Here is a 13,058-nt window from a genome sequence, read left to right as displayed (position 1 = left end):
CCCAGCTGGTGACAGCCAGGAAAAAATGCTGGAGAAAAAGAAAATATACATGAAAAAACCCTAAATCTAATTTCAACACTAATTTCAGAAAGCACTTAAGCAAAAACTAAAGCAAGCTGGTATTCAGGATACACAAGGAAATGTGTAGAGAGGGACTCCTCCCAGAGCACAACACACCATTCTCGCAGAATTATATCAAATTTTGCCACCAGCATGATGAAACTTTGAGCCATCTCACAAAAATTAATGATAATATCTAAGCGCAACACTGGCATTAAATACAGAAGTTTAAAGACCAGAGTTAAGAACTAAGTAAGAACTAATTTAGTTAAGAGCTAAGAAAAGACACTGCCTTAGGCAGCTTTACTCACTAAAATTGAATGTTCATTACCTTTTTGCCCAAGAATCCTCCTTAAACCAATTAAATGGTCACTCTGGCAAGCAGATTAATAACCTCTACAGATTGTTTAGATTGATCTTCAATCAACATAGAGCAGAGTAAGAGCTGAGTGATAAGAGAGTCACAGAAGCAAAGAAGCAAGAGTCCCTCTCTCTGCTGGAACTGCTCTGGATGCTCCTACAGCAAAAGACTTCACAACAGAGCTTTTATAAGGAGACTAACTCCTTCTCACAAGAATGGCACAGCATGGCTGAACTGACAGAACACTGCTGGGTGCAGACACTGCTCCTCACAGGCACTGCAGAGGGAAGGCAGCCCCTTCCCCCTGCCAAAGAACAAGGAAAGCAAAATCTGTACTTTTCCATCTGCAAAAATACTCCAGAAGGTCACTAGTGTTTCCAACACTTCCTTCAGTCTTTTTAAATGCAAATCAGAGTGTTTTGTACAGCTGAAAGAGATGGCACCTGCAACACACCCAATGTCCACCCACACAGCCATCCAGGTTTTAAACTTTACAGGGTGGCTCAAGTACACTGAGGGAGCTGCAGGAATGTCCTGGCCATGCTGAAATATTCCAAACAGCCCAAACCCATGGCAGGGTGCTCTGAACTTTTACTGAACACAACACTGGTGTCAGCTGGGTGTGAAGAGCTGGACTAACTCGTGCAGCTCTGCATCCTCACTGCCTGCTGCCAGCCAAGAGCATTCCTCATTGGCACCTGCCAAGGCTCTGCTTGCAGTCCCATCCACACCAGGGCTATCAAAACACTCTCCCAATTATTTCTTGTCTGCTTTGTCACAGTTCCTACACAGGAAACACATCCCTGTTCTTCCAAGGCACAACCCAACAGCAGCATCACCACCCTAAAGAGATCGTCAGCAGGACAAGACTTTGCAAGGCCATTTTCACCTTTCTGCACTCTCACAGAGCCTGACACTGAGAGCACAGGGATGAAACTCAGGACTCTCAACTCTCAGCAACAGGACTGTGTCAACTCCTCACTTTCAGGCTTCAGATTTAAACATTCCAATGTAAAATACTAGAATGTTTAAGTGTGCTGAAAGAGATGATCTCCTACAAAGGAAGATTTCTATGCTAATACCCCCTAGCCTTCTCCTGCCTCCCTGTCCTGATTTCCTACCACAGCCTCCCTATTAAAATTTGTAAATAAGAATGCAGAGCTACCATAATCTGTTAATGAAAGTCTGGCTTATGAGCAACCACTACCTATTAGTCATGAAGGAGATCAACTGCTTAAATATGGCAAGTTATCAAAGATTAGCCAGTGCACAGAACAGAACTGCTTTTGCCCAGGAAAGGGATTAGCCTTTCCCCATCATCATCATCATCCACCTCAGCCTGTGGAAAAGCAGTTTAGAAAGTCTTAGGTCTCTTTCCATATATATTCCAACCATATATCAAGTTTTGTGGAAGAGCTTCTTAGCAAAACCTAGTAGTATTTGATAATTGGAGCAAAAAAAAAAAAATACAGCAAGTGATTTTTATGATGAGAAGAGATACAGTCAGAGGCAGTAAACAAATCTGCATTCAGCATGCAGCAGATGTCAGCATTAACCAGGCTAATACTGAGGCACAGTGAAGTTGGATTCATAAGCAATGATCCCAAAAGCTGGAGATAAGTCTCTCCTAATAGAGATGGAAATTGAAATTTGGGAGCTGCCAAATCTCCAGGCTGACAACAAAGAAAGTTTTGTCAGTTCAGAATGAAAACCTGAAATACTGAAGGCAGACTAAAAAATAGCTTCCAATTAGGCCAGTGCTAATGATCCAATTTCAGGTGAATGGTCTAAAGTGGAGTCAGGAGTAGTAAAGCAGTTTCTTTCAAGTCTCAGGTTTTGCAGTTGGTGAAGCAGAGACAAAGTATAAAAATTCCCTGAGGTACAATGGAAAGAGATAAATGCAGGGGTTTTAAGTACATGGGTTTGAAGAAACAGTTCTAGTATGGAAGGAGTCTCATTTAAATCATTTCCTTGTATGGGCAATTGACTATCTAATAAATGCATATTGCACATAAGGAAGACATATTGAGCTCCCCTGTAGGATAAAGGATAATGAGTACAAAAATCAGACCTTGAAGGTAATGCCATGCACAGGGACGCCTTCCACTACACTAAGTTGCTCCAATCCCTGTCCAACCTGGCCCTGAACACTTCCAGGGATCCAAATCTTGTTCCAAAACCCTGCTATGGGCAGGGACACCTTCCACTACACTAAGTTGCTCCAAGCCCTGTCCAACCCGGCCCTGAACGCTTCCAGGGATCCAAATCTTGTTCCAAAACCCTGCTATGGGCAGGGACACCTTCCACTACACTAAGTTGCTCCAAGCCCTGTCCAACCTGGCTCTGAACACTTCCAGGGATCCAAATCTTGTTCCAAAACCTTGCCATGGACAGAGGCACCTTCCACTACCCCAGGCTGCTCCAAGCCCTGTCCAGCCTGGCCCTGAACGCTTCCAGGGATCCAGGGCAGCGACAGCCTCTCTGGGAACCTGTGCCACCCTCACAGGGAGGGATTTATTCTGTATATCTCATCTACCCTCAGCTTGCAGCCATTCCCTGTGTCCTGTCACTCCAGACCCTTGTCCCAAGTCCCTCTCCAGCTCTCCTTGAGCCCCTTTAGGCACTGGACGGAGCTCTGAGCCCTCCCTGGAGCCTCCTCTGAGCTGAACACCCCCAGATGTCTCCAGAGCACAGCAGCTCCAGCCCTTGGAGCTCTCCTTGGCCTTCTCTGGACTCTTTCCAACAGCTCCATGTCCTTCCCATGCTGGAGACAGCACTGCAGGAGGGCTCTCAGCATAGTGGAGCAAGAAGGAGAAGAATTTCCCCCCCTGCCCTTCTGCCCACACTGTGGGATCAGCCCAGGATATGCTTAGAAGTGATTATAAAGTAATTTATTCATTTTCACAATTGAAGTACTTGAAACATGAAGCTTAACGGCATAAAACAAGATAGATTATTAAACATAGAGACCCTTAAAATTTATTTTTAATCGATAATGTAGGAAATGGTACTTTTAATTGCTGGGGTTTTTCCTCACAGTGAACTGTACAGGCACATCTCCAACTGGCAGCTGTGGCAAGCTGGTGCTATAGATCCATTTTGCACAATTGCTTCCTAATTAAAGCAGTAAAATCTTTCAGCACCCTTGTAAGAAAAAGAATTCAGATCTAATATGACAGAGGCTGTAGTTGGCTGACTTCAGCTATATTCAGCACTAAATGTTTAAGAAAAATGGATCCAGTTCTGCAGTTTATCTCTCTTTACAGTGAGGTAAACAGCTCATTTAACCTCCCCTATCACTCACCTGCTGGAAGAGAAACTCTAAGACCACATTTTAACACTATGAAAGACTATGAAAAGGCCATTTTTGTTTGAGTGCTTTATCAATCTCCTCCTCATATCAGCATCATGTATGTAATAATTAGAGTTCATTTTTGAAGCCTTCCAGTGCTGCTTTTGCTCGGAGATGCTGTTCTACCAACATGCTTTGGGGGATCAGCTCATCATTCAGCACAGCAACACCTCCATGAGAGTCAGTCAGAGGGGGTGTGGTGTTTGCCAGTCCCTCCAGTCAGCTCCTGCCAACTCTGGGATCACAGCTGAGCCCTCTGAGCACACACCTTCCTTTTCAGAAAGTTTGAGTTTTGCTGAAATTAACATTCTGGAAAGGCACGAGATACACTAGTGTGCCAATTTCAAGGTGCACTGACAGAGTGTTTCCCCTTAACTGTCTGCTGGCCACACTTTTTTCTCAGCTGATATCCCCAAAAAGCAGTGATTGTAGACTCAACTCTCACCAAGGAAAGCAGAGAGAAAGCAGCAAAGTTTGCCTTTATAATTCCTCTCAAGTTCAAGCTTGCAAGCAAGCTGTGAGCTGGAGTAATCTGCATCAGGGTGAAATTTGTGAAATCCCAGCAAGGGCTACTCTGCTGCCCAGGGTAACAACACGAGCGTGAACTCCAGCCTGTAAAACACCCTCCGTGGGGAAAGCAGCAGCACAAAGGGACAAGCCCAAAACTCGCCCATAGATTACTTTATTCCCCTTAAGGCACTCCTCAATTGTCAGCTCAGGACAAAATTTAGAGCCTTTCTGCATTATTCTCACAGAACATTTGAGCACCAGCAGAGCTGATTTCTGGCCAGTTGCCTCCTTGGCTTTTCAGAAGCCTCTCCATGTGTTGCTTTGGGTGCTACGGAGAGTGTGATGACCGAAAAACAGAATTACTTTGCTGAAAGTTATTTTGCCTTACATTGTTAGTATCTGATAATATTCACCAACCCTTTCAGCCAAAATCTGGTACCACTGAAGCAATCCAGATCTTTCACTAAGTGCCTGCTGGATGAGCCTCAGTAGAACTCTGTATGTTCCACCAAACCAGGATCATAAATACCTTTATAAAAATAACCCTAAAAGGAGAGCCCTGCTACCAAAAGTTCCACTTCTCGTGTTTGTTTTATCGTGGGCTTTAATACACAAGAACTTCAGACAAGTACATTTAAGAATTCACCTGTCTCTAGGGGGTTAAGTGGCCCACCATGGAATTTCTCCTTAAGCATTTCTTAGTTATGAAAAGCCAGAAACACAATTTTCCCGGGACAAACCAGTTCCACAGTGCAACAGAGAAACCAGATACAGTGTTTGGTATTTAGAAGAAACTGTGTAATAACATACTGAAAGGGAAACATGCAAATATTTAAGCCCTGGAAAAACACCAATCTTAGTTTTATGAACCACAGCCCATGGGACAATAACTGAATAAAGTGAAGGCATTAAATACTGATCTGTTCATTAATTATAAAGTATGTCACTCTGTGTATTTCAAAGGTAAATTACAAAGGAAAAGGAAGAACTTTCTAAAACGAACTTTGTTCCCTCTTAATTTGTCCAGATTTTTAATATGGCATTTTTCAGGACAGGAGCAGCCCAAACTCAGAAGAGAGCTGAACAAACAACAGTGGGACTGCCTTCTACTGCCAGGACCTGGAAGAACCTTCTCCTCCACTCAAAGGACGAAACTTTTCCTCATGTGTATAAACGAAGCTGATCTTTTAACATATGTCCTAGCCCTGATGTCCCCTTTCAAGTTTATCCCCTTCTAAATCAAGACACCAAGGTCTCTCGTGGACATATGGCACATGGACATTAGAGATGCCATTTTTCCTCGTCAATGTGCTGGGATCTGCTGACCTCAGGTCACACTGGCAAGAAGTTACCATCTGCCTGTTGCTGTTGGATGATCAAAAAGGAATGTTTCTGGCTTTTCTGCCACAGCAAAGCACCAGAGGGACTAAGAACGTTGTATTGCTTGCAGCAAGTGCTCTGGCTGTACCTCACCTGACCTTGAAACTCTGTCCAAAGTAGTAAAAGCAGGAACCAAACTGGGGGTGGAGGAGTGGGAATAACACAGCACTGAAAGCAAGGAAAAAAACCAGCAGCAGGTTTAACATCAGAGGGACAAATTAGCCCTGGTGTTCTCTCTAAGCTTCCCTTAATTACTTCAAATTTCTTCAGTGCACAAACATTGTATGGGAGAATAAAACACTGAAGTAACTCAAAACAGTAATTCAGCAGGGCAGTACAAACATGGGATCTCTGTGTGTTTGTTGAACACTGCAGAGAATTCCTTGGGCCCTTCTAGAAACACAGAATGAGAAAAAGCTAGAAAGCAAAGCCCTTTAAAAGTAAGAACAAATCAAAACTTTTCCTCTAACTAGATTGTGCTCTCGGACACAGCAAATATTTCAATTTTTAGTTCTATAAAGATTACAGATGCAGCTTTGTTTTGTTCACAGACAAACTTCCTCTACAGGACAAAACTGTTGCAGAAGCTTTGTCAAAGTCACATTCTCCAGCCAAAGACAGCATGTCATTTCAAAGAAATCTCTTAAAATTCTAATATTGTATTAGAATTTTTAAGTGTCCTGCAAAAGCAAGGATTACTCCAAAGTTTAAGCAAAAACAATGCATTTCTGCACCTCACTTCTGCAAAGATGCCTTCAGTTTACAGTTCTGGGAGTGGGAGGGGGTCGTTTGGTTGGTTTTTGTTGTTTAAGGAAGAATTTGATGCAGTCACCAAATCTACCTCTGAGTCCTACTGAGTTTTTCTTCATTTGGCTTCTTTCCTGAGATTCTTAACTCCCCTCATACTTTGCAGAAGGCCAGCAAGTGACAGGGTTGCTCTACCCCAAACTTTTGGTCTCTAGCACTTTAATCCATCACAGCACAGGATGGAGGTTTAACCAGCTATGAGAAACCACCGAGCAAAGCTGCTCCAAATGCCACAAGAAACTCTTTTCACAACAGCAGTAAGTTCACAAACTTTCCAAAATAAAGTTTTTTTCCCTTCCAAGTAGCAAAGTCCCTTCAGTAAAGATAATTAAAGAACACCTGTGACTGACCACAGCATCACCACTGGCTGAGGCTGGTTTGTACTATGACACAGGCAACTCAAAAAGGATCAAACACTTCCCCAGACTGCAAACCAGAACATAAAACCAAGGCAGAAATTAGAAACTTTTACAATGTTAAAAAGTTACTTCCTTGCATTTCACCTTTAGCTGTACAATAACCTCTCCCCAGCTTTCAAGCAATCTGACCCAAGTATTTTCTTAAAAAACAAATCACAGCAGATTTGCATTAAGCAGCAAGAGAAAGAAAACAAGACTTCCATAAAGTACATGTCTGTATCTGCTCCATGGTCTTGAATAAATCCATATTGTACCTAGCTCAGCAAACCAAAATTAAACCAAATGGAATAGCTTCTGTTACAAATAGAAACTTCTCACCATGTTCCACGAAGACGTTGCAGTGTGGGCCCGCATGCCTCGATGACTCCTTCTTCCCTGCTCCTTTGATGAAGTGCAGGGCAGGCAGACTTGGCCTCCTTTGGTCCCCAAGAACTTTTCCAGGCTGCTGCCCCATAAAGTAACTATGGGCAGCCTTTCCCAGGAGGAGAAGTTTCCGAAGAAGTCCGTGATCCCTGATCTTCCAGGCTGGGAAGGAGTTTTGAAGGAGGAAGGTACTCAGGTGGGTGCACTGGCGGCACTCACAGTGGGATAAAGTCACTTGAGGTGAAGAAATTAAGACAAATTCCTCCAATGCTCCTGAAGACAGCAACAAGGCTCCTTAGGTGACTTTATGCAAAAAAAAAAAAAAAAAAAAAAAAAAAAAAAGAAAACAAGCAAACAAAACAAATGAGTAAAAGTCCCAACCGCTCAGCAATGACCAAGCAGTACCAAAGTTTCAGGTTGCCATATGTAGTGTATCTTCCACCGGGGAAAGGAGAATCAGTTCATCTCACAAGCAAGAAACCACACACGGGCTCACCCAGGGCAGGAAACAGCCATTCCCACCACAGCTAGTGTCAAGGTTTCTTTTTTTTCCTCCTTTTCTTTTGCATAGCATTGAGTTAGCAAAGGCCAAAGAGCCACGGGGATTTGGCTTCAAGTATCGCTCAAGTCCGGCAGGGTCAGGTGCGCTGGAACCATGGCAGCTCTCCGGGCGAAGCAGCAGCAGCAGCAGCAGCAGCAGCTCGCGGTGGGCTCCGCACGCTCCCCGGGCTGCAGGGATGGGACCGGGGCTCCTCGGTCACCGGGCTTCGGTCACCGGGCTTCGGCTCCTTCCAGCGCCGCTACCTCGGGGCCGGGGGGCCCGGCGGGGCCATGGCGGCGTCGGAGCAGCGCTGGGGCGGCCGGGCCGGCGCCCCGTGCCCGCTGCCTCAGGCGGAGCCGGGCGCGGGGCTGCGAGGCCGGGGAGCTCCGGGAGGCCGGGTCCTGCCCAGCGGCCGGGCCGGGGCAGCCGGGGGGGACCGCGCCGGCCGCATCCCCGGGCGGGCGGGCGGCAGCGGGGCCGGGCGGGCGGAGCGGGGCGAGGGGCCGCGGGTAGCCCGGGGCTGCGGGACTGGCGGGGGGCGGCGGAGGCGGCGAGGGAGATCCCGGAACCCCCGGGCCGGCGGGCGGGCGGTCACATCCCCTTCCGGCCCCTCCTCCTCCGCCGCCCCCGCCTCCCGCCCGATGCCGGCCCCGCTCCCGGCTCCGGGCACCGGCCGGGCGGGGAAGGGCAGGGGGGGCTCCCGGGAGAAACCTCCGAGCAGCGTGGCCGGCAGGGCGAGGGAGGGGATCCTCCCTTCAGGCGGCCCTGGTGAGGCGCATCTGGAGCGCTGTGCCCAGGGCTGGGCACTGAGGGCGAGATGGGCAAGGAGCGGCTGGAGAGGGTCCTGTGAGGGGACACCCAGAGGATTTGGGGCTGGAGCAGCTCTCTGATGAGGAGACACTGCGGAGCTGGGCCGGGTCAGTCTGGAGAAGGGGAGGCTGAGAGGAAATCTCAGCAATCCATGTCAATATCCATGTCAATATCCATGTCAATATCTCCCCGGCGTGTCCGAGGATGGTGCCAAACTCTCTTCAGTGGTGCCCGGTGACAGGATGAAAAGCAATGGACATAAACTAAAACATAAAAAGTTTCCTCGCAACAGGAGGAAGAACTTCTTTGTGTTGAGGGTGGCTGAGCTCTGGAACAGGTGCCGAGGGAGGGTGTGGAGTTTCCCTCTCTGGAAACATTCCAAACCCACCTGTGTCACCTGCTCCAGGTGACCCTGCCCTGGCAGGAGGGTTGGGCAGGATGATCTCCAGAGATCCCCTCCGACCCCAACTAATTATGATTCTGTGAAAAAAAACCTGTGAAAAGGCCCCAAAATCTCATGTGAAATCCCGTACCTCTTTAGAAGGGCCACCCAAGTTGTTTTCCCACAGATCTGACTCTGCAGGGGTCTCAGAGCCTCTGGACCCTGGATGCTTGCAGAGATGGACAGGGAAGAAGAGATCTTTGTGGGATCAGCTGTGTGCACAGCCAGGAATCTGTCACCCTGCTTGCACAAAGGACTTCACTTCCTTAAAAATGCTCTCAGCGTACACAGAACTCCATAACAAAACCAACCATAGAGTCCAGTGACAGTTGACAAAATATTTTATTGACCTATTTTTGTGCACCATTTAGTACAAAGATGGAGTTAAACCACCAAATCCTCCAGCAGGCACTGAGAGTTCTCTGAGCTAAGAGCAGACCGTGGTGCTGAAGATATTTAGTTTTTCATACCTTCTCCAGTTCACCTTGGGGATAAAGAAGGTCAAGGCAGCAGCTTGAGGTCAGGGTGTTTTGGTCAAAGGTCTGTGGTTGCTCCCACTCGACAACAGGAGAACACACAATTGCAATTCTGTGCTGTAGCCTCCTGCTCAGGGCAACCATCTGGACACAGAGCAGCTTGTTTATACTGACTCCTCCCTTGTGACAAATCCAAACACACTCCTTGTCTCCTGTGCCATATTCAAGGTCTCTGGCAGACCTGCATTTTTCATCTTCTAACAATAGCTTCCAAAATGGAGCACTTCATCCAGCCCTGCGGGATCCTCCATCTCTGCTGTGCCAGGCTGTTCCTACATCACTAATTCTTAGTCAGGAGACTGAGCTCAAACCATTTCTATTGGATTTCTCCATCAATCACTCAGTTTGCAGGTACTGAGACTGGTTGTGCTGCGCACACACCCACACAGGAGAGAGAAATTCTCGTGCTGAGGCAAATCCAAGGTCACATCTGTTGAACTCCGTGGAATTTCTCCAGGTTTATCTCAGTAATGGAGATCAGCCTCTCACCGAGGTGATATAACCCCCTCTGGGCTCCCACGGACTGGAGGAAAGGGAGGAAATGAAGCTGTCAGCACAGGCCAAGCAGCCCAAGAGAAATTTGTTACAAAACCCAATACCAACCATTCTTCACTGTAAAAGTTCCTCCCTTCTGGGTCTGACTGCAGCATCCTGGATAATCTCTCCTACCATGGCAGGGCTGAAGCAGAGTAAACTCCAGAAGACAACCATGGGTCCACAATAGTGAGAAAAACCTTCACCAAATTAGGCAAAAGTCATTCCAAACATGCAATAGAATCACAGAACTGTTTGGATTGGAAGAGACCCTAAAGACAATCATGTTCCACACCCCTGCCACAGGCAGGGACATCTTCCAGGTTGCTCCAAGCCCTATCTAACCTGTCCTTGAACACTTCTAGAGCTATGCTGTGGACACTAAAGGCTGTAAATGTGCTCTTCCTGCCTTGCCTGAGATCTGTGCAGAGGAATGCACTTACTTTTTATTTAACAGACCAGGTGAGTTTATCATTCACGCCAACAGGCAGTTATTCCTTCTGACGCTGTGCAATCACAAGCAGCAAAGTGGGGCAGGTCCTTTGCCAGCAGTTCCCAGCCTCTTTCCACTCAGCAGTTTCTCCAAAAGCATTTCCTGTTTCCCAGAGCACTGCTGTGGTTAATCTGGGACAATACAGAGGCAGATGAGTCAGCTGGTCACTCCCAAATGTCATGGTGAGATACCTGCCTTCCCCTTCCTGAAGGGTACTGCATGTTCTGCCCCCAGTCCTGCTGCCAGTTTTTGTGAACATGACTCTCCTGTTAAACTTGAAAGCTGCCCAGTAGATTCAGAAATTGTTAGAGAAAACAGAGACAGAAAAGTTGTGTGAATACAGAATAAGTTTTAAAAAAGCTTCAGAGTTTTTTTTTTTTTTCAATCAAGTCCATGTACATACCACCATTTATTTTTTTTCCTAAGAGATACTTCAGCACTTTTTCTGTTTACCTCCCATTAAGTGTGGGTTCTCACCCAACAGCTGCAGTGACATTTTCTCCATAACAATATTTTAAAAACTCAACCTCTTCACCAAATAATAAAACTTAGCATGCTAATTAACAGTCCTCAGGAACCTGAGAGAACCATTTCAAGATGTCTCAAATCTCAGTGGGATTTGTCTCTTCTCAGGTCTGTGCAAAGCTTTTTATTTGTACCACTCTCAGCTGAACAGCAAAACTGCACGGCTGGTACAGAAGTAATGCAATAAGCAGCAGTAATTGGATTAATAACCCATTAGCACAAATTTAAAATCTCAGTGGTTATTCCTAGGAGTAAAGGAATCCTTGCTATTAGTACATGAACACTGGCACCAAGAAACAAGAAAATTCTTTTTGCACGTGAGTGATATTGTGTTCTTATTCCTACAGACAACACTCACCAGGAAGGGTGAGTTACCAACCCCACCTCTGAGCACAGCTGCAGCATGTGTTAACCCTGGAGGAGGCAGCACAGGAGGTGCTACAGCTGCTTTACAGTGTCAGACACTGGTGAGCAAAGAAATCAGGTTGGTCTGAGCTGTTTTAGTACCTGCATGGGCCTTTTAGTTCCCCATAGAAAAATGAACAATTACTAGGTTATTCTGACCCTCCTTTCAACTACTTTTTTTTTTTCATTCCTAAACCAGAGAATCCATAGTTTCTTCCCTTCCACCCTTCCTGCTTAGAAGCTGCCCAGCACAATCCCACAGACTATTTCAAGAATTTAAGGGGCCACTGCTGTTTGCTGGCTTGTTGTTTGGTCACTGCTGGTTTGCAGAGCTGTGCTGGATGGGAACTGCCAGCAATGACCTTGCTGAAGCCTTGTTACAGAATTTAGGTCTTGGCACAGCACCGGCTGAATGTGCAAAGATCAATAATTACCCCTCATGGTCACTGGGGAACATACTGAGACCTTTGGTTCCCTCCCATCAGGAAAGATCCACAACCAAACCTCACCAGCTGGTGTTCTACTTGGGTTTAAAAACAAAAGTGCCAGGTAATCAGGAGTAAGGGAACTGGATGAGTCACATGCCTCCCTTATTTAACTCATCATTAATGCAAGATATCAGGAATCCTGCAGCAAGCAGGAGGAATCAGAAAGCTCAGAGCTAAAGCAGTCCAGATCTTGAGTTGTTTTTTAGCAAAATCCTTGAATTTCCCCCTGTAATAAGATAAACAGCTGCTAAACTACAGCATTAGGTAAGGAGGGGAAAAATGTACTTTTCTAAGTGAAAGATGCAGACTGCTAAAGCTTTTTTAGCCTTTTTGAACCAGTTTTGTCAATGGAGGTGTGTATTATGTGGCTACCAGCAGTCTCAATGGAGACCTGAAAGTGTCACCATCAAACCTTGGTTTTCAAATTTCCCCAGTCATCTTGAGGATGTGATTTTTGCAACACTTACTATGAAATCCTCTTAAAACTCAAAAACAACAATTCCCAGGCCTTGTGTGGGGCATTCCAGTGATACCCCCAACAAGTTCAGTGCTATTTTCAGAGGCAGCACGGTCAGTTGTGCAGCAGCAGAAGGGATTAGCCATGTCCTTGCTTGTCCTTAGCCCGTTGTGCTTTAGGATCTGGGCAGCAGCGCTGGTGGCAGCCGCCCAGGCCCTGCTGTTTGGAGAAGGGAAGTGCCACAAACGCGATCCAAAGGTGCCATCTAGTGCCTGCTCAGCACAGGGAAAGCGGCCCGAGCTGCAGGGACAGCCACAAGGGAGTTTCTAGTTCCCAGGATAACACCAAGGAAAGAATTTTCCCGTTTGTCTGAGGCAAGAGTGTGAATTTGAAACGTGCAGTTGGATTCAGGAATAATTGGGACAGATGTTTTATCATCACTTTTAAGAATAGATAGAATACATATATAATAAACCAGCTCTAATACAGCACCTGGAGCTGAGAGGATTCTCAGGGAAAACATCACAATCTTCACAGAGAACATGACTGACTGCCTGCCAACACTTTGACTCAAC

At 46.3% G+C, this 13,058-nt stretch overlaps 1 protein-coding gene and 1 long non-coding RNA gene across 2 annotated transcripts in view; one reads left to right on the top strand and one right to left on the bottom strand.

The window, feature by feature from the left end:
* Window positions 1-7,944, bottom strand: part of ABL1 (ABL proto-oncogene 1, non-receptor tyrosine kinase) — a 77,798-nt gene extending 69,854 nt beyond the window's left edge. Inside the window, exon 1 of the mRNA XM_063174913.1 lies at window positions 7,208-7,944. Within this exon, the coding sequence (XP_063030983.1) occupies window positions 7,208-7,343 (136 nt within the window). The 5' untranslated portion in view covers window positions 7,344-7,944. The remainder of the gene's footprint in view (window positions 1-7,207) is intronic.
* Window positions 7,945-8,564: 620 nt separating this feature from the next.
* On the top strand, window positions 8,565-11,690 carry LOC134428168 (uncharacterized). The gene is made up of 2 exons (XR_010030333.1): window positions 8,565-10,577; window positions 11,481-11,690. It is a non-coding gene; the product is annotated as an uncharacterized LOC134428168 (long non-coding RNA).
* Window positions 11,691-13,058: the final 1,368 nt, after the last annotated feature.

The sequence above is a fragment of the Melospiza melodia genome, chromosome 22 (genome assembly GCF_035770615.1).
Source record: "Melospiza melodia melodia isolate bMelMel2 chromosome 22, bMelMel2.pri, whole genome shotgun sequence".
NCBI classification, from domain to species: domain Eukaryota; kingdom Metazoa; phylum Chordata; class Aves; order Passeriformes; family Passerellidae; genus Melospiza; species Melospiza melodia.
Note: the sequence above shows the minus strand (reverse complement) of the source record. Positions and strands in the feature narration are given on the sequence as shown.